Here is a 22,148-nt window from a genome sequence, read left to right on the forward strand (position 1 = left end):
GTGCCATTGCCTTCTCCAGATACATGGGTGAACACATAGCTTAATTTAGATTTTACCTATTAAAGCAGATTGTAACTAATTACCAAATTTGAGAGATAACGTTATTAAGTTAAGGATGGGCATACATAAGTACTTTCACCGCACAACACTTCAATGAAGGACCATATGATTGCCAAGAGAACTCTCCTCCCCATCTCCCTTTTTAAGACTGGTTATATTACCATCATCTGGGACTCTAAATGCACTGTTGGCTGATTCAACCAGCACTCAGTTGACTGTTTCCCAAAACCTCCAGGAGTCTCCTTAAACTTTACTGAAAATGAACTTGAAATTGGCTCATCTTCTCCTAGCTATATGCACATCTATAGTCTTGATCTTAGTCTGGGCTTTCCAACCTAGAGGAGAGAAGCTCAGGGTTTGTGAGAACCATCTCCAGAAGGTGAGACTGGAGGAGGGAGGCCATGAGGATCACAGCCTGGTATTTGCTGAGTTAACTCCAGCAGAGCTGATCCAAGTGAAGAGGTACTTGCAACACAACTTGGGGGTGCCGCTGGTAGATCCTCCTCAAGCCAAGCCATCCGACAACTGCATTTTTTCGATCACCCTTCAGCTTCCTCCCAAAGCAGAAGTGTTGAAATACCTGGACCATCAAGGGCCCAGGCCTATCCGACAAGCTCTGGCTGTACTTCATTTTGGAAACCAGAAGGACCCAAACATCACTGAGTTTGTGGTGGGACCCCTTCCAAAGCCAATGCACCACCAAGATGTTACAGTGCAAAGGTATGGAGGAAAGTTGCCTTATTCCAGAAGGTTTCTTCTAAATAACGAGTTTCATGATCTATATACTTTTCTGAAGGAGAAGGAATATCCCAAGGCCCCAAACTTTATGCACAAGTTACTGGATTACAATGGAGGCAACTTTTCCTATATCCCTGTGTTGCCACCAGGGCTGAAATCAGGAGACCGCAAAATGTGGCTGCCTCATTTCCAGAAGGTCCTTGGCTATTATCTGCATCCAGTTGGATTTGAGGTCCAGGTGGACTTTAGCTGTCTGGATATTTCCCAGTGGAAGGTGCTTAATGTGTTCTATAACGGACAGTACTTTGAGGACATGGAAGACATTGAGAGACAATTTAATGCGGGGCATGTTAAAGTAGCCAAGGTCAAAAAGGCTCCTCTTGATGGGGGATACTCCTCACTGAAGCCGAGGGTGCCGCATGAGGGACCAGGCCCATTGCACTATGCACCTCGTGGACCACGCTATAGCATCAGGAATAACCAAGTTGCTTTCATGTCATGGAGTTTTGCCTTTGGATTGGATGGAATTAGGGGGCCACGTGTCTTTGACATTAAGTTTAAAGGTCAGAGGATAGTCTATGAGTTAAGCTTGCAAGATGCAGGTTCTATTTATGGGTCCAACAATCCAGCATCAATGCTGACTAGATACATGGACTTAAGCTTTGGCCTTGGATATACAGCCTCGACACTCACCCAGGGTGTGGATTGTCCTTACTTAGCTACTTATTTAGACAGTCACTACTTCATTGATTCCTCATTACCTGTTCTCCGCAAAAACTCTATCTGCATCTTTGAGCTGAATGCTGAGGTCCCTGTGCGGCGCCATGAACAGGCTCCATTCTATGGAGGCTTGGTTGATTCATCTCTAGTCTTCAGGTCCATATCTACAGCTGGTAACTATGACTACATCTGGGACTTAATTTTTCACCAAAATGGAGTTGTTGGTGTCAGGGTCTTTGCCAGTGGATACATTTTATCTGCTTTTTACTTTGGTGATGCTGCAAAATTTGGCAACAGAGTTGAACAATGGGTTCTGGGAACAATTCACACTCACAACATAAACTTCAAAGTGGATATGGACATTGGTGGTAAGTGCCTGTCTCTTTTGGGACCTTCACACTATTCAGTAATTTCTGGATCTGCTGGTGGTTGGGGCTAGTTTGCAGCTGTGTTTTTAAAGATTCCTGTATTTGTTCTGAGTCCCCAGATCTGGAAAGGGGATTCCCATCTCTACAATACATGGAATGTTTTGTAAATTTTGCTTTTAATGATATCAGAAAGACCTGGACGTGGCAATATTTTCTATATCTGTAGCCCATACCTATGCTGTTTTGAGTTGCAATTTTTCATAACTGTTTTTTTTCTTTCCCTAGCTACTCTTGATTCTTTTTTCATGACTGGCTTTTATAATAATACTAATACTAATACTAATACTAATAATAATAATAATAATGCTCCATCTGACGAGTGTTTTTTTGCATGCTTGTTACTGGGCTCTCACGGATTTCTCGGTGGTGTCTCACATGATGTTGTCTGCCTCCCTCACCCCTTCCGCCCCTTTTGGCCTTCCTTGCACGTCAAAAAAAAAAAAAGAAGCCCTGGTTAAGTCCAATGTATTTTTAAAACTCGGAATTGCTTCTCTATTCTGCTATGTGCAGGAGAAGCAGCATTATTAGAACAGTGGAGTCAATGGGCTTCATGCTTGTTGGGTACTTACTCTTTTGAAAGACGAAGTAACTTGAGCAAGGAAAACATGGGCAAAGAAGTGAGGTTGGGAACGTGTTAACCCCCGGTGTGATGGAGGTTATAGAAACAAGCACTGATGGCTAAGGATGTTTGCACGTCAGGCGAGTAGTTCTGCTCAAACAGTTATAGGCCTTAGCTAGACGAGGGGTTATCCCTGGCTGATACCCGGGATCGCCCCTGTGCATCCAGATGACGCACAGGGGATCCCGGGCTCAGGCAGGGATCAACCCTCCCTTGCCCCAGGATAATGGGCACCACTTTTGGCCCAATTTTCCCCGCGGTCTCGGTCTGAACCCGAAACCGCGAGCGTGTAGCCCATTCCGCCGCTTTTCCCAGCTACGCGTGATTACTCATGCGTAGCCGGGAGAAGCCACGCATGGGGCACAGCACTCCCCAGGAGCACTGCACCCATTGGGGGGCAAAGTGGGGGGGATCAGGGGCAGGTGGGGGGAGTGGGGAGATATATATATATTTTAAAAAAATACTTACCTGAGCGCACGAGCGTTCGTGCACATCCGGCTCCTTTAAATTGTTTTTAAAAATGGTGGACGTGATGGGTCTTTCCTTTAGCCCGTTGCGCCTCGTGTGTAAATGAGGGCGAGATCCTGCGATACTTGCATCATGGGCTCTCCCCTCGTCAGGCACAGATTTTAAGGTCTAGCTAAGGCCATAGTCCCCACCACAACCTAGACAAGAATGGAGTTCTGAATTGTTCTGAATCTGAATCCAGCTTTTAGTTTGTTTATTTTCTTGGGAGTTATAGAACTATGTTCAGCTAATTATGTAACATTTAGTTGAGGTTTGTGTTACTTTTGTCTGGCCCTTGCTCTGTGAGGGGAGGTTAGAGCTTCACCCATTCCTTCCCCAAAATCTCCTTCCATGGGGAAGGGAGTGGTTAAGAAAAGAAAAGAAAAGGCCTTAATTGACTCTGAATTGGGGCATCATGCACTCATATGAGAGTGAAAAGTAATACAAACTTCAGCTATGGACTACACAATTCATTACATGCACTTTGGTTCTAATGTGTGGTCCCAGCAATATGGGCATACATACCGTGCTGTATGAATTTATGCTGGAAGGGAAGAAAAGGTTGCAGCATGAGAGTGTGCTAGAAGAACATCCAAAATTGGTCTGGAGAGGCTGCCACAGCAACATTGCCATAGAAAAGCAGTAAGAGGAAGTGATGATTTGGTATTTACCTTTGACATCAGTTATGGGGTATAGGAATCTAGGAAGACTTATTCTAGTTAGCCCAAAATCTTCTTGTATGTGATGGCCCTAAATGAGCAGGGTTAATTTTCATTGTGGCAATAGGGAACAAAATAATAATTGGATCAAAACAGGACCAATCAATTGTGACTGAGAACAGAATTCTAACTAAAGAAATGCAGAAGACTAATTTTAAAAGGAGGAAGGTTTGAAGATATGAATTGACATAGAAGGGGAAAGTGCACTAGCACAGGTGTCCAATGAAAAGCCTCCAGATGCAGACAAATGAGGTTTATCCCAGGCAGCACAATGATCTCTTTCTATGGTGATTTTTTCCTGATAGGTTCAGATCAGTACTGGATGGAGGCCTGTCATCTCCATGGATACAGGTGACACCGACAGGCCTTCATGAGCCTGGAAGTGTAGGCCAGCCACACCTTTATGGTGGTTTCTTTTTTTGAAGGAAAATAAAGGAAGAATCCTCATTAGTCCTAGTTCTTAGTACCAGTAGCTTCTACCTTCTCACATTACCTTCCTTGGAGAACTTTCTTGAATTCATGTCTTTTACCCGCTCTAATATATATCCCACACTGGCATAACATGGACATTTTCTGCACTATTGGCCATGACTGGACTTGGACATCAGCTACAACTGATTCCAAAATAATAATAACAACAACAACAACAACAAAAAGCATTTGGTTTTTAGTTTTGCAAGTGAGGAAAACATTTATTTATTTAATTTCAATACTGCTGAATAACTGAAGCTCTTGGGACACTGTGCGACAATATTGAAAAATGTCCCAGAGAAGCACCTTACCTCATCATTAATATTTAGCCATGTAACCAAGCCATTTGGGTAGCTGTCTGAGGAGAATACCACATGAGAACAAGACAGAACCTGTCTGTTGAGTCATTAGTGAAATCTGCTTGCTTTGTTGTTGTCATTTTTTTTCTGCCTGCCACACTTTGAGAAATGCTAACTGAGGCCATTTCTAAACCAGCCTGATAGTCCGGGCTGGTCATGGCCGAGTCCCTGTGCATCCAAATGATGCACAGGGGCTCCTGGGGGCAGGGAGGACGATGAGCACGCGTTTTACCAGGGATAAAAAACCCTGGGAAAACCAGATTGTTTGTGTGGTCTCGAGATCATCCCGGGTGGGGGTGTGTGGCCGCTTGCCCCTGCTTCATCTTTAGGAGGGGATCTACACAGCGACGTGAAGGCCCTTGTGTGCGCCTCCAGTACGCCCCGAAACTGATTGTGTAGATCCTGCCCAGGTTGGGCGAGGCTGCGAGCGAGAGGAGGCGGCGTTTCTTGTCGCTCCCCACGGTCGGTAGGCGGAGCCGGCCTCGCGCTGAGAAGGTAACGGACAACTTGAGCGGCGTCACCGGCGTTGTCGTAGTTGCGGCCGCCGCCGCTGCTCCCTCCTTGCTCCCCAGTTCCCTCCTTCCTCAAGATGTGCCGATCTGTTGCCGGTGGTGCCTCTTGGCTCACCCTTACCCCGCTGCCTTTTTCTGCCGGTTACACAGGGCTAGGGCAGGAGGAGGATGCGGCCGGTTTAGGCCTTCTCCCGCCTTCTCTCTATTTTCTCGTTCGGGTGCTTCGCTCTGGCTTCTCACCTGCTACCGATATCGGTTCAAAAATAATGGCAGCACCAGGAAGTCATTTCTTATTGAGGGGAGGAGAGAAGACGGTGGCCCTTTGCACCACAAGTTGTGAGGGGATCTACACAGCGACGTGAAGGCGCTTGCGTGCGCCTCCAGTGCGCCGCGAAACTGATTGTGTAGATCCTGCCTAGGTCTGCCAACTCTAGGAAAGGGTGCAGCTGGTATAACAGCCAAAGCTGATAGTAGGCACTTCTGGCTGTCGCATCTATCTGGGCTGTCATTTGGAGCAACAGATCCAGGAGCACCCCCAAGCTGTGAACACAGTCTTTTAGTGGGAGGAGGAAGACAAAATTACCCCAACTCAGCAGAATATCAAGCTATGATCACATTTATTCATTTCTGTCTATGATGTAAAAATGCCTCATGGCTCTGGAATCAGCACTTTACAAGTCCCTACAGGTGTCAAGGAAATTAATCTGCAGCTATATTGAAGAAGAGCCTGAAAGTAGATTACTTTTTAGTTGGATTTGTAGCTGTGTTCATTGTAAGTTGGTGTTATGTTTCTCATTTTTAGAGAAGGCAGAATCTACTCACTTTTTTGTAGTCCCAAATCATTGAAGAACAAGCAAATAGAAAATAGGAAAATGGACATAAAACACAAAAACAGTTTGAGGATAGAGTCACCAACCCAATATAGTGAAGATTTAAAATTGAAATCTATGATTTCCCATTATTACTGCTGGTTTTTCCAGAGCAGAAGAGTAAAGCAGGCAGTCTATGAGATCCAGTCCCATTTCTGGAGGCTTGTAATTAGAAGAGATTACATCTACACTGAGCTCTTCACTGATCTCAGTCCAGCAGATACGATCCAGGTGGGAAGTTGCATTCATTGCAACTTGGCGCCATTCAGGGCTGGTGCTAGGCTTCTGAGTGCCATCGGGCATGATGCTGCTGAAGTAGGGTGACCATATTTGGGAAACCAAAAAAGAGGACACCGGGAGGGGGGCAGGAAAGCATGCTATCCCCCCCGCCATGTTCTAGAAAGCGTGCTTTCCCCTCCTCCCCTCCAATCTTTTGGAAGAAAAAGTGAGAGGACTTGAGCAGCGAGTGTCCACCCTCCAAGGAATAAGAGAAGTCGAGGAGTTCTTAGACCGAACGGTGGAACTGCAACAGCAACAAGAAGCACATGAGATTGAAGAACAACAGCCAGCTGAGGCAGAAGTGGAGTATGCTGAGGGGAGGAAAGCCAATGAAGAGGAAACTCCCTGGAAAAGAATGACAGTTAGAAGAGGAATTAGAGGGCGTTCTGCACCGGTGGAGCCATTGCAGTTAAGCAACCGCTTTCAGCTTCTGGAGAATGAGACTGAAGGACAGTTTGCAGAGGAAGAAGTACAGGAGGCACCATGCAACAGTGACCAAGAGACAGAAGGTAGGTCAACCAAGAAGAAGCGAAGAGTAGTCGTTGTGGGAGACTCCCTGCTGCGTGGGATTGAAACCCAAGTATGTCGTGAAGACCCATGGACTCGCCAGGTGTGCTGTCTCCCTGGAGCACAGATTAGAGATGTGACTGAAGGGTTACCGAAGCTCATAAAGCCCACGGACACATACCCCTTTCTTCTCATCCATGTGGGAACAAATGATGTCGCCAAGCAGAGCTACGAAGAAATCATTTCAGACTTTGAAGTTCTGGGAAGGAAACTGAAGAACTTTGGGGCCCAGGTAGTTTTCTCATCCATCCTCCCGGTTCTTGGAAGAGGATTAGAAAGGGAAAGAAAAATACTCCGGATGAACGACTGGCTTCGAAGGTGGTGCCGTCGTGAGAGTTTTGGATTCTGGGACCACGGGCTACGCTACTTGGAACATGGACTACTGGCAAGGGATGGTTTGCACCTCACAAGGGCTGGAAAGAATGAGTTCGGCCACAGCATGAAGAACTTCATCAGGAGGGCTTTAAACTGAATCTTGCGGGGGTGGGAGACGTAAATTTTGAGGCAACAATGGATGAAGGCCAATGCACCACAGTACAGAGAACAGCTCCAACAGAGTCCCAAAATAGTGTCTGCAACAAGGTAGGAACAAAGCCAGACTATAAAACACATGGTCTTCGATGTCTATATACTAATGCCCAGAGCATGGGAAACAAACAGAATGAACTTGAACTCTTATTACATGAAGGCAAATACGACTTGATAGGTATAACTGAAACTTGGTGGGATGACTCCCATGACTGGAATATAGCAATTGAGGGATATAACTTGTTCAAAAAGAACAGAAGAAATAGAAAGGGAGGTGGAGTTGCACTATATGTTAAAAATACCTATCCCTGCACAGAAATACAGGCGGATGAGATTGGGAGCCCCGTCGAGAGCGTCTGGATTAAAATAAATGGGGCTAGGAATAAAAAGAATATGATAATCGGAGTCTACTACCGACCACCCAATCAAGGAGAAGACGAGGACGAAACTTTTGAGAAACAAATTGCCAGTGTTTCAAGGAAGTGTGATGTAGTAGTGATGGGGGACTTCAATTACCCTGATATCTGTTGGGAGACCATTACTGCCAAAAGCGGCCCTTCCAAGAAATTCCTGACATGTATGGGTGATAACTTTCTCCTACAGAAAGTGGTGGAAGGAACTAGAGGGTCGGCAATCCTTGACTTGTTATTGACCAATAGGGATGACTTAGTGGATAAAGTGGCAGTTACGGGAACTCTGGGGGAAAGTGACCACGTCATACTTGAATTCTTGATTATGAAGGAGACAAAAGTCGAGCGTAGCCATACACGTACTCTGGATTTTAGGAAAGCTGATTTTAATAAACTCAGAACTATAATAAGTAAGGTCCCGTGGCAAGGGAGCCTAAAAAGAAAAGGAGTGCAGGATGGGTGGGAGTATCTAAAAAATGAAATTTTAAAGGCACAGTTACAAACAATTCCAACAAGGAGAAAAGATAGAAGGCAACAGAGGAAACCAATGTGGCTCCACAAAAAGCTTATTGATGAACTGAAAACAAAAAGGGATACATATAGGAAGTGGAAGGAAGACCAAGCTACAAAAGAAGAGTACAGACAAGTGGCGCAGAAGTGCCGAAATGGCGTCAGGAAGGCTAAAGCTGTGAATGAGCTGAGATTAGCGAGGGATGCTAAAAGCAATAAAAAGGCTTTCTTCAGATACGTGAGTAGTAAAAGACAGAGGAAAGAAATGGTGGTTCAACTGCTTAATGAGGATGGCAAATTGATAACAGACGACAAACAAAAGGCTGAAGTGCTCAATTCCTACTTTGCCTCGGTCTTCTCCCAAAAGCGGATCTATGACCCCCCTGGAAAAAGTGAAGCAGAAGTTGAGGGGGCAGGATTGCAGTTTGAGATTGATAAACAAATGGTCAAAGAACACCTAATTTCCTTGAATGAGTTCAAATCCCCAGGGCCTGATGAACTGCATCCAAGAGTAATGAAGGAGCTAGCGGAAGAACTCTCAGAACCTTTGTCTATTATCTTTGCAAAATCATGGAAGACGGGTGAGGTGCCGGACGACTGGAGGAGGGCTAACGTTGTCCCTATCTTCAAAAAGGGCAAAAAGGAGGAACCTGGGAACTACAGACCAGTCAGCCTGACATCCATCCCTGGGAAAATTCTGGAGCAGATTATAAAGAAGTCAATCTGTAAACACCTTGAAATCAATGCAGTGATTACTAGAAGCCAACATGGATTTGTCAGGAACAAATCCTGTCAGACTAATTTGATCTCATTTTTTGATAGGATAACCTCCCTTGTGGACTGTGGGAATGCTGTGGATGTCATATATCTTGACTTCAGCAAAGCTTTTGACAAAGTACCACATGACATTCTGATTAACAAACTAGCTAAAAGTGGGCTAGATGGAACAACTATTAGGTGGATCCACAGTTGGCTACAGAATCGGACTCAAAGAGTACTTATCAATGGAACCTTCTCAAACTGGGGAGAGGCAACGAGTGGGGTGCCGCAGGGCTCAGTCCTGGGCCCAGTGCTCTTTAACATTTTTATTAATGATTTGGACGAGGAGGTGCAGGGAACGCTGATCAAATTTGCAGATGACACCAAATTGGGTGGGATAGCTAATACCCTGGAAGACAGAAACAAACTTCAAAGTGATCTTGATAGGCTGGAGTGCTGGGCTGAAAACAACAGAATGAAATTTAATAGGGATAAATGCCAAGTTCTACATTTAGGGAATAGAAACCAAAGGCACAGTTACAAGATGGGGGACACTTGGCTCAGCAATACTACAAATGAGAAAGATCTTGGAATTGTTGTAGATCACAAGCTGAATATGAGCCAACAGTGCGATATGGCTGCAAGAAAGGCAAATGCTATTTTGGGCTGCATTAATAGAAGTATAGCTTCCAAATCACGTGAGGTACTGGTTCCTCTCTATTCGGCCCTGGTTAGGCCTCATCTAGAGTATTGCGTCCAGTTCTGGGCTCCACAATTCAAGAAGGACGCAGACAAGCTGGAGCGTGTTCAGAAGAGGGCAACGAGGATGATCAGAGGTCTAGAAACAAAGCCCTATGAAGAGAGACTGAAAGAACTGGGCATGTTTAGCCTGGAGAAGAGAAGATTGAGGGGAGACATGATAGCACTCTTCAAATACTTAAAAGGTTGTCACACAGAGGAGGGCCAGGATCTCTTCTCGATCCTCCCAGAGTGCAGGACACGGAATAACGGGCTCAAGTTAAAGGAAGCCAGATTCCGGCTGGACATCAGGAAAAACTTCCTGACTGTTAGAGCAGTGCGACGGTGGAATCAGCTACCTAGGGAGGTTGTGGGCTCTCCCACACTAGAGGCATTCAAGAGGCAGCTGGACAACCATCTGTCAGGGATGCTTTAGGGTGGATTCCTGCATTGAGCAGGGGGTTGGACTCGATGGCCTTGTAGGCCCCTTCCAACTCTGCTATTCTATGATTCTATGATTCTATGAATCAGGGCCTTTTCTATAATGTCCAGGAATGACACACTTTCCCCTTTAAGTCCTGATTGGAGCAGTGTGTGTGTGTGTGGGGGGGGATGACAGTGCCTCCAGAAAGCCCCCCTGCCATGATAATGGTGGCCTTAAAGGGGAAAGCGTGTGATTTCTGTAATAGAAAATTACAGAAAATCCCCCCTGACATGCAGGATAGAACAAAAGCCCAGGCAAACTGAGGGAAATCCTGACAGTTGGTCACCCTAGCTGAAGGCCGCCTCCCCACTCCCTGTTTTCATCACCCAGAATGGGCCCTTCTGAGCCATGGGCCCTTGGTTACTGCCCACTCTTGCCGACCCCCTGATGCTGGGTCTGGTGACCCTGGTGGATAGTCATTCAGGGCAACTATTCAGATAACTGCATTTATAATTGACCACAGCTTCCTTTTAAAAACGAAGTGCTGATGTTGCTGGACCTCTTGGTCATTGATTGACCCACATACCAGGCTTGGCTGTGATTTTATTTTGTAAACTGAATAGATCTAAATGCCCTGGAGAATATTCCTTTCCCAAAACTGAAATATCACCGTGATTTCTTGGTGGAGTAGTGCAGAGGGAAGGTGCTATATCGCCACTTGAGTGATGAGTTTGAACAGACTGAGGCTTTTCTAAGAAACGAATTCCTCAAACTTTATGTGTTTTGTTACAATGAATCCAATCTCAAGACTAAAAACAGTGGGCTGGGGAACACAGCAGCTGTCATGTGCCCTAATGAAGAGTGAGAAATGTACTCTGTGCTGGTTGGTTGACATGGACCAACAGGAAAAAGGGATCAACCAGGACTCCTAAGAATGGACAAAGTAAGAAAACATGACTGTGATGGAGGATATACCTACTTAAAACCCAAGATGGCTCACAGTGGACTAGAACCTTTAATGTACACTATGAATCTTGTGGTGATTTTCCTTTCCTGGAGCGTTTCCTTTTGGGGTGGCTAATTTAATGGTGACAGGGGCCCTTCCACATGCCGTACTGAAGGTGCACGCATGCGCCCCAAGTACAGCCCCAAAACAATAGTGTGCACTACAGCAAGAAGAGATGGAGGAGGAGGCAGCTGGGGAATCTGGGCGCGTCTGCCGCCGCCGCCTCCCCGCCGGCCTCCTGCTGCCTGGGTAAGAGCGACCCGGGTCGGAGAGCTCGGCTTACGCCTCCACCGAGCTCTCCGACCCGGGTTGCTCTTACCCCATCAGCAGGAGGCCGGCGGGGAGGCGGCGGCGGCTGGGGAATCTGGGCGCGTCTGCCGCTGCCGCCGCCTCCCCACCGGCCTCCTGCATTCCCTTAACCATTTTGTGGTTAAGCAGCATGGTTTAGCATGTTGTCTGAACCAGGCCTATGTGACTTAAAGGAAGTGTGCTGCTATTTAGTAATTGTTATGATTTTCTCACAGTGCCTTGTAATTTGTACATACTCATTTTGGAATACTAACTTCATATAAAACTTTGTATGTCATGATACGAATCTCCGTTTCCCCACCCCACCACCTGACCTTTTTCCCCCTCAGTGAGTGGGCTGGATTCAGTCTGCCAAGCTTGGCAAGGCCTCCAGTGAAGCCCTGCCCAATTCCCAAAGCCCCCACCTAGTCAGAGAAGGGTCCCTGACTACATTCCCACCTCGAGGAGAGCCAGTGTGGTGTAGTGGCTAAAGTATTGGACTGGGAGTTGGGAGATCTGGGTTCTAGTCCCCACTCAGCCATGGAAGCTCACTGGGTGGCTTCGGGCCAGTCAGAGACTCTCAGCCCAGTCTACCTCACAGGGTTGTTGCTGTGAGGATAAAATGGAGAGGAGGAGGATTATGTATGCCTGCTTGGGTTCCTTGGAGGAAAAATGGTGGGATACAAATGCAATAATAAATTAAAAAAAATAGTGCTCCTTGAGGCAGTGGCTCAGTTGGCTTCACTCTCCTGATTGAAAAGGAGAGTAAAGTTGGCTCCTCCCCAAGTAGTGCTTTTTGAGGTGGCAGTTCAGTTGACTGTGTTAGTGGGCAAGTGAAGCCATCTCTCTCTCTCTTTCTCTCTTTCTCTCTCTCTGTGTGTGTGTGTGTGTATGAATGGTTAGATGCCTGTTCTCCATCATTTTGATAAGCTTGTCAAATCAGGTTCCACAGTTTTTCTTCCTATAATGGCTTGATTTTTAAGCCCACATTAGTGTTGCCCTTTTCTCTTCTTGCAGAGCTCCTGCAATGGATCCATGATATTGAGAAATCTCATTAGGAAACTTTTCTCCTAATTGCATCTCCATGGCAGGGAAACCTACACCTGTGTGTCTATATGGCAACCAAGCAGCATAAAGATACAACTTCACTGTAGTGCTCTCTATTTCTCTTCCTTTCTAGGTGTGGAAAATTCTGTAATAGCCAATGACATGGCTTTTGAGACTGTGGCAGCCCCTTGGAGCCCAGAGCATAAGATCAACCGAATGAGGATGGTAAGGCAAGTCTTGGAGACTGAGAACGAGGCCGCTTTCCGTCTTCATGACGACATGCCCAGAGTCATATATTTTGCACCCAACAGCACAAACAGGTGGGGCCATCTACGTGGCTATCGTATCCAGATGATCAGCTTTTCTGGGGACCACCTGCCAGAAAAAGACCCAATGGAGCGAGCCATCAGTTGGGGCAGGTAAGTGACTAATTTCTAGGTGCTGAAATCTGGATTCCTAAGGGTCGTTGAGATCTTAAATAATATAGAGTGGAACTTCATATCGATTTTTGTGTTTGTATGCTTATCACACCGTCTTTCTTGGGGCTCCACCTTGGGTGTGTCTATTCACTAGGTCCCTGTAGTCTTGGGAATGTTTCATAATGGATAATGGGTGAATCGTTGGCAAAGAATAATTTCCCAGTGCTAGGGCTCAACCATGGAACACATGAAGGAATGGACTTTCACTCACTTCAGAGTAGCCTCTACCAATCCCTACACATCTATAATTTTTAAGGGACATGGTGTGTGTCCTGGTCCCTGTTACATCTTCAGATTTGAAATTAACTATTGAGATGGGAGGATGGGAACAAGGATCCTGCTGCCAAACTTTCATCAAAGTTTTGGTGGGAACCAAAATAATGTTGGAAGAAAAATTAAAAGATTTCCAATAGCCTGACTTAGGGGCAATATCCACAACCTTGAGATGTCCTGTTGGCCATGACCAAATGCAAGCACATCACTGGACCACATGCCTCAGAATGTGGAGGTCCAGCCCCTTTCTTTCCACCTTTGAACTCTAGGGAGGCTGTGGAAATCTTGAGTAGATGCTGCCTTGAAGCCCAGCATTGGGCAAAAGGTGGGATAATGATGATGATGATGATGATGATGATGATGATGATGATGATGATGATGATGCCGATGCCTGGGGACAGTTTGGGAATGGATGAGGTAAACATGTTGCAGCTTAATCCAGATAAGATACTGTGGGTTGAGAAACTAACCAGTTTGGATAGAAGTGTGAAGTCCGTTGTGGATGGGGTTGCATTCACACACCCCTCACACCTTTTAACAGCTTATGCAGCTATGAGCTGTGACACTATCTGGAACACTATTTATTTATTTATTGCATTTTTATACCACCCAATAGCTGAAGCTCTCTGGGTGGTTCACAAAAATTAAAACCATTCAAAGTATAAAACAAACAATACAAAACTATTTGGCTAAAGGTACTCAGGTACTAGTCACTTCCAAAGTTGGCCACTAATGCACTCTGTGTGGGGCTGCCTTTGAAGATGGTTCAGAAACATCATGGCTCAAGATATGGTTGCCCAAACATTGAGGAGGCCAGGAGGACCAAACATATTATACCAATTTTAGACCAAGCCCAATGGTTATCACAATGTGTTACTGGGCCCAATTTGAAGTACTGGTATTAACCTGTAAACCTCAGGTGATCTAAAGGACTTCCCTTAGCCATATGATCCTGCCAATCTATTAAGGTGGAGGTCTTTTTCATGTGTCTGCTAGTTAGATCAATCAGGCTGGCAGGCATGAAGAATAAATCCTTCTTGGTGGTGGGTCCTTGGTTGTGGAACTTTCTTCCTATGGAACTATAAATGACCCCTATAGTTTGGCTTTTCAAATGTGCCTTGAAAACTGACCTGTCTTCCACTCTTTCTTTCTTTAGCAGTAATTTATAGTGCTTATTCTTGAGACTCCATATTCTTTCTTACAATACTGTGTTCTTATGGTTATGGTTCAAAGGTATCTTAATTGTATCTCATCTTATTGTTGTCTGCTGCCTTTACTTTAAGTAAGCAAGTAAATAAATACATAAATCTAACCCACCAGTCTCAGCAGTGCTTCTCTTGCTCTGCTTTTCAGGTACAAGCTGGCTGTCACCAAGCGGAAAGAGACGGAACCATTCAGCACCAGTGTCTATAACCAGATGGACCCATGGACGCCTTCAGTTGCCTTTGCTGACTTTATAAACAATGAGAGCATTGTCAATGAGGTGGGTCCTGGTGCTCTCCGATGGCGTGTTGACAAACCTTATAAGCTGTCACATCAAACCCACCCTGGGATAGGGCAAATGTCCCCAATGGACAGGAACCTAATCTGGAATTGGATGCTAGGCATATCAGTTCCCCTCTCTGTTCATCTTACACCTAAAGATTAGTATTAGCTTAGCACACAGCATGCAGTGGGGAAAGAGATTATTGCTACCTTCTCTCCATATTTTAAAGGTGGAAGCATACATTATGAAGTCAACAAAGGGTTTCAGAATTCAGGTTTGCTGATTGTCATGACTACAAGAAAGACATTTGAGTGGGAGGGGAATCAGTGCATGGAAAGGAGTGCTTAAATCTTTTCCCATTGCCAGTCTTACTCTGTAAATGTCTTACAGACTATTTTAAAGTGACTCCCCTCCATCTCCAGCTGACACGCACACCCCAAATCTGAATTACAAGACTGGGAATAAACTTGTGGGGTTAGAATGATCGTGGGCATGTCTACACCAGGCGACATCCCAGAGATTGTCCCTGTCTCCACATGATGCACAGAGGATCCTGGGAGCAGGGAGGGATGATCCCTCCATTTTCCTGGGATATTGCCATATCCTTTTTTCCCTTGGTTTTTCCTGCAGTCCTGGGATGATCCCGCGGTCCTAGTGTGGCCGGCTGTCCTGGCTTCTTCCAGGACAGTCCTGGCTTTTTCCCTGCGAGTAGCGGGGGTCCAGCTCCACCTTTTTTTTTAGAAAAAATGGCAGGCGCAATGTCCTCCTCCCTCCCTCCACGTCGTGCACCGTGTCTGAATGCAGGGGGAGGATTTTGCAATCAGCATATTGCGAGATCCTCCCCCCTCCCTCCCGGATCGCTGGGAGGTGTAGACATGCCCCTTGAGGCATTTGCTGCTGGGGTTAAGCCCACTGAGCCACCCATATACGTGTCCCCTTTTTGCCCATGTTCATATTGCCTCAGCTGATGTGGCCTCGGGAACGACATGAAGACAAAACATTGTGAGCTGGATTCATGTTTTCCACATGTTGCTCTTGACTTTTAAGCAAAACAAGCATTTTAAGCATTTCATCACCATACCGGCAACATTCCACTGTTCAAAATAGGGCCATGCTACTTGTTATGCCCTTCTCCTGCTCCTCACATCAGGGTGGGCATTGCTGGGCCCTTGCCAAGGCCCACACCACAGCAGGGGGCCCACTGCCACCCTCTGTTGCTCCCTGACCCTGCTGCTCATCTTTTGTGTTGTTGCTGCCTATTCATCTGTTTCCTCTAAGACAGCCTTCCTCAACCTGGGGTGCTCCAAATGTGTTGGACTACAACTCCCAGAATGCCCCAGTCAGCTCTGGCTGGGGCATTCTGGGAGATGCAGTCCAACACATCTGGAGCCCCCCAGGTTGAGGAAGGCTGCTCTAAGCGAATAAGCAATGACAAGAATGAAGAGATGGAGGAGCACCCTCCACTTCCTTAGTGTGTCTGTCTGTGTGCAGCTTTCTGGAATGTGCCCAAAGAGGGAGGATAAGTGAATGGGCAGTAGTGATAGAAGCAAGGAGGAGATAATTGCCTCCCTGCATGGCCAATTACAGATTGCTGAAGACTGTTCTCCATCTGCTGTATGCTGTATTCCGGCTTTTCCACACCAGGCTTTTTATCCTGCAACTTTACTGGGGCTTCTGTTTCTGTATTCTTTGTGGGATTAAAATTGCCCCTTTTCACACACTTCCACCCCACCCCCGCCTGGGTAGTTCCTTTATCTGCAACCTCTATATGTTTCATTATACAGCCACTAGATGGAATTGTGTTATAGCTCCACTGCCTCTTTTCACTGAGAAAATCAACTCACGATATTTAAATAGTTCATTATCTGTGATCTTAAAAGAAACAGGATAAAGATCAGAAAACATGGGAGAGACCCTGGAGCTTGATGACCTCATGTAATGTACCCACAAACTTCCATGAATAATCCATCTTGATCACAGAATAAAAGACCCATGTGGAGAAGGCCTTACTCTGCAACAGTCTTTCCTAAAGTGATTTAAAAGCCAAGAAGGTGTTTGTTCATTAATTTAAACATATGTTAGAAAAACATAATTGTTCTACAATCCACCAACAACTCAAAATGAACCTTACCAGCACTTAAAATGACAGGCAATGTGGCACCTTAATGTTAATCTGCCTGCATGCATGTCCACTAGAGACAAAATGACTCAACACCCCAATTGGAGATTTAACCACTAAAGAGCCTGTGGACGTTGCTGAATCCCTAAGAATGAAAATGATGGCATATTATGTGAATGTAATTTTAACAAGGCAAAAATAGGATCAGTAATTTACCAGGGAGGCCAGAAAATATGGACTGCCTTGAAAAAAATGGGATGGTTGGGAATATGCATTAGGAAAGACATTATCAGTGTGCTACTTATCAAATAGTACAGCTGGAATTTGAACTAGAATACCTAGCTAAAGATCTTAGTAAGCTTTCTATTTTCTGCTGTGTGCTTTGCTGCATCTGAGGGTCATCTCCTGTTATGCAGCAGATCAGACAGGTATTAAGCACACTTAAGTTCAACATGGAGCAAAAAATAAATTAAAAAAATCCCTGGTACTTATCCTAGTTGTTGTCATGCATGGACCAAGATGACAATTTAAACTGTGGCTTCTGTCCATGTGCACTTTAGTATCATGGTAATTTTCAATAGGGACAGTGGCCCCTCTTCAAAACAGTCAGGTATAAAGCACATCCATATGGGTTCCCTACTCTTCACTGTAATAATTTTCTGTATATTTGAAAGTAGGTAGGCCAAATCACCTCTACACTAAATATTCAACATGGCACCGGTAGACTGGCTTTTTAAGACAGGGTAGACAGGAAGGGCTGGATCGAGACTTAATCTAGATCCAACTCTGTCACTTTAAATAGCTGTGAGAAATAAGGTTTCACATCTGGGTTTTTGAAATGGAATGCCAGACATATCTGTATTTAACTCTTTACTTGTGCATTGTCTTTGTTTTTAAAGAACAGCCCAGACTCATTATAAAAGGGCAGTTCCTTAAAATATACCATGCTAGAGTACCTTCCCTTTTTAAGGAGATCTCTTGTGCATAAGTATAACTGTCAGATAGGGTGACCATATGGAAAGGAGGACAGGGCTCCTGTATCTTTAACAGTAGCATTGAAAAGGGAGTTTCAGCAGGTGTCATTTCATTTGTATGCATGCAGCACCTGCTGATAACCCCTCTTCATCACAACATTTAAAGCTGCAGGAGCCCAGCCCTCTTTTGCATCTGGTCACTCTAGAATAGCACCTGCAGCTTTAATTGTTGTGATGAAGAGGGATTTTCACCAGGTGCTACATGCATACTGAAAGAACTGGGCATGTTTAGCCTGGAGAAGAGAAGATTGAGGGGAGACCTGATAGCACCCTTCAAATACTTAAAAGGTTGTCACACAGAGGAGGGCCAGGATCTCTTCTCGATCCTCCCAGAGTGCAGGACACGGAATAACGGGCTCAAGTTAAAGGAAGCCAGATTCCAGCTGGACATCAGGAAAAACTTCCTGACTGTTAGAACAGTACGACAATGGAATCAGTTGCCTGGTGAGGTTGTGGGCTCTCCCATACTAGAGGCCTTCAAGAGGCATCTGTCAGGGATGCTTTAGGGTGGATTCCTGCATTGAGCAGGGGGTTGGACTCAATGGCCTTGTAGGCCCCTTCCAACTCTGCTATTCTATGATTCTATGATACAGGAGACCTGTCCTCCTTTTCCATAGGGTCACCCTATGTTAGAGAATGTACTACGCTTGCATTTAGTTGGTGCAGTCGTGTCTCACTGATGGCAAACATGATGTGTATGTGTAAATTTGGGCGTGCACGTAAAAAAGGCCTCGTTCTGGCCCATAACATAATGTTTGTTATTAAAACTCCCACTAAATGCAGCTGTTCTCCTCCATCTCCCACCAATTGCTTCCCTGCAGGACTTGAGAAGTGACAGGTAAGCCCTTCCAGCTAATGAGCAGAACAGAGAGGCTTAGAATTCTTTGAAGTGATTCTTCTGAAAGGAAGTGGGTGTGGAATCTGAAAAACCGGTTCCCCTTCTAAAGCGTTGGAAAACATTGTCAAAAACTGCCATCATGTTGAAAAGCCTGGCTACAGATGTGGGCCAAATCCTGCCTACCTTTTCTTTCCAATTGCATGATTCATGTTAGTCCACCTTTGCAAATATTAGTGTAGCGTCTTCTCTTACTGGAGTGTCTCCTTTGCTTTGGTATCTTCTGGGATTCTTTCTTGTGACACTTCCTTCCATACTTCATGTTTCTTTTCCACCACATCCATCCCATCTTTGGCCTCCTTAGGGAGCAGTACTGAACTCCTCAGACTAAATCATGGCAATTGCTTGAAGGCATAATCTTTTGCATTCCTCCTTCCCAGGCATCATGTGCAGCATTAAGGCATCATGTGCAGCTTTTGTTTCCTACGCATTAGCACTTGAGATTAGTGGGGTCTTTGTATTTATTGACAAATTACAGAAGTTATGGGAGTGCAGCAGCAAGCACATGGGTAGTGGGGAATCCGCACGTCGTACCGAGACCGCTTCTAAGCGACCCAGTGCGACGTGAAAGCGATCGTGTAACTTGCCTGTAAAAGAGCCGAGGAAGAAGCGTCCTTGCCGCTGCCGCCACCCAACTCCCTCCTCGCCGGCTGGGACAAAGAGCTCAGGGGAAGAAGGCGGGGTGGAGAGCTTCTTCCGCTCTCCACCCCGCCTTCTTCTGCCGAGCTCTCCGAGCCGGCCGGCGAGGAGGGAGTTGGGTGGTGGCGGCGGCGCCAGTGCCGGCAAGGACGCCTCTTCCTCGGCTCTTTTACAGGCAAGTTACACGATCGTTTTCGGGGTGCACTGGGGGCGGATGGAAGCGCCCTGAGAACAACGTGCGGATTCCCCCCAAGTTTTCAGGCATCATTTCAGCCCTCTCCAAATCAAAATATTTTCTCAAAAAAAAAATTAGATTGTTACTTTTGTCAGCCCAAAAACAATTAGGCCCCACTCCTACCCCTTCGAGGTACAGGTGAATCTTCCAGGTACACATCAGATGGATTAAGGGTGCAATCCTATCAGTTGCACCCTTGCTGTTCAAACCCCCCTGAATTTGGGGGCTTCCAAAATTCTTTTGCCCTGCCAGGTTGAAGCCAACGGGACTGAAAGAGTAGCAGAGGCAATCTTTTCCTCTCCACCTGGCCTCTTGGGTCTCCTCCCCCTCCCTGCCCACCAGAATGCCTCCTTTCCCCCCTCTCTGAGGTTTATTTTTCCAACCTTGGAAAGGCAGTTGCCAGGGTTCTCTCCATGCTGGCTGTGAGGGGGCGGATGTCTGACTCTTCCTTCCAAGTTTGGAACATGGTCCCTGGATCCTTGCCAAGGGACCATAGGATTGCTCTCTAAAGAGATTTCTTGCTGTGCCAATGTATTCCATTAATCAGCCTAGGTTGAAATTCCTTACCCTTGTTCTTGGGAGTAAGTACCATTAGACCGAATAGGATTTACTCTTGAGTAGACATATATAAGTTGCACTGTGAGATTATCCCCTAACAACTGCCAGATTGTTCTAAAACAGCAGTGGGAATTTATGGCCCTCCAGGTAATGTTGGATTTCATTGCTCATCAGGTCCAGCCAGCATGGCCAATTGTAAGGGATGATGGGAGTTGTAGTCCAATAACAACTGGAGAGCCACAAGTCCCATCCCCCCGTACTAACCCATCTTTCTGCTGCACCACACTGGACCAATTTCTCTGAACCTTCTCCTGAATCATCCTTGTACTCCTCTCCTTCCAGGCCTTTTCCTTAGATAACCAATTAACACATTTGCTTCTCCTTTTGGCAGGACCTGGTTGCCTGGATCACGGCTGGCTTCCTGCATATTCCACATGCTGAGGACATACCTAACACACCAACAATCGGAAATGTGATTGGCTTCCTCCTGAGACCCAACAACTATTTTGATGATGACCCCTCCATGTATTCTCCAGATGGTGTTTTTTTCACCAGCCAAGAGGACTTCACTTCCTGTGATGTCAACCATCTTGCATGCCTGCCAAAAACAGCTGCATGCATGCCCAACTTTCCCCCTTTCACTTATGAGGGCTTCCAAAACACGACAAAGCTCTGATCCCTTCTGGTCTTCGGATGGGTGGGCATGTTTTGAGTTGGAAGCAGGAGGGAGTACAGCTCAGCATGAAATCTGTGAATGCGAAGATCAGCTAATGCTGAGCTCTGTCTATCCAGTGTCTTTGAAAGCTGAATCTTAAGCCTTCTTGCATGTGTTGTATATGTTTGAAAATTGTATTTGCAATAATCCTTTCTCTGGGCTCAGATGTCTCCAGGAGATTGCTCAGGTGCAGTTTACTTTCCCTACCAGCTTTCTTTTACTAAATGCTCATATGTGTCTCACTACCATCCCAAGATGCCAATTGGTGTATCTACACTATAAGTAAATTGCAAAACAATTGTCCTCCCTCCCCAAGAAATCCTAGGAAAAATCTAATCTGTACTCATTGTTTCAAGAAGAAAATGGTAGTTACCATCATAAATAAATAAATAAATAAATGAGGAAAGTCCAGCAGTGATGGTTACAGGCATTTTATTGAGCAAGAAAAGAAAATTGCTCATGAGAGATTAATCTGAAGATGCCGAGTCTGTAGAATGAATCACTGGCTGGAGGATGGTGGAAGTTGGCAGACATATTTCTGTCTAAACATAGCATTGCATCCTTAAGGTCTCATCTGCTGTCTGCTGATAGTAGGATCAACCAAGCCTAGACTAGAAAGTGATTTATTGTGACTAAAATGTATTTATTATGCCCTTACTTGATGGGTGATGCATGGGTGAAAATGTTAACAGTTTATAAGGGAAATGTACCACTTCATTCTCAACTCTCAGGAGACTGGTGGCACTTGTGTAGTACAATGAAGCCTCAAACAGATTGTTTATTCTCCTGGGAAAATGTGCTTTTATAGGATTTATTGAATACAGATTTGCTGTTTTGCTTCCCGAATACTTCGACAAGTTCTGTAATAGCACTGGTGCTGTGAATTGTAATGGGTTGTTAATATTTTCACCAATGGTGATTGGTTCCATCTATGTCATAGGGAATCTACACACAGTCTTCGGGGCGCCTGGAGTGCGCCTGCAGTGCGCCCCAAAATCGATGCTGTAGACAGTACCTTAATCATTCCAAGAGGAGGAGGAGGAGGAGGAGGAGGCCCCGCATCGCCCCTCATGGGGACGGGGTGAAGAGTTGCCGGGCCCGGCGGCTTCGCCAGGGAATCAGCTGCATCCTTGGCGACGAGAGAAATACATTTTGCA

The 22,148-nt window shown here is 45.6% G+C and overlaps 1 protein-coding gene across 1 annotated transcript; it reads left to right on the top strand.

Annotated features, from left to right (window-relative positions):
- Nucleotides 1–319: 319 nt before the first annotated feature.
- On the top strand, nt 320–21,300 carry LOC134402131 (primary amine oxidase, lung isozyme-like). The gene is made up of 4 exons (XM_063131471.1): nt 320–1,886; nt 12,692–12,977; nt 14,664–14,793; nt 20,668–21,300. The coding sequence occupies exons 1-4, from the start codon at nt 320–322 to the stop codon at nt 20,950–20,952; spliced, it is 2,268 nt and encodes a 755-aa protein (XP_062987541.1). The 3' UTR covers nt 20,953–21,300.
- The last annotated feature ends 848 nt before the right edge of the window (nt 21,301–22,148 follow it).

This window comes from Elgaria multicarinata, chromosome 8 (genome assembly GCF_023053635.1).
Source record: "Elgaria multicarinata webbii isolate HBS135686 ecotype San Diego chromosome 8, rElgMul1.1.pri, whole genome shotgun sequence".
Taxonomy (NCBI): domain Eukaryota; kingdom Metazoa; phylum Chordata; class Lepidosauria; order Squamata; family Anguidae; genus Elgaria; species Elgaria multicarinata.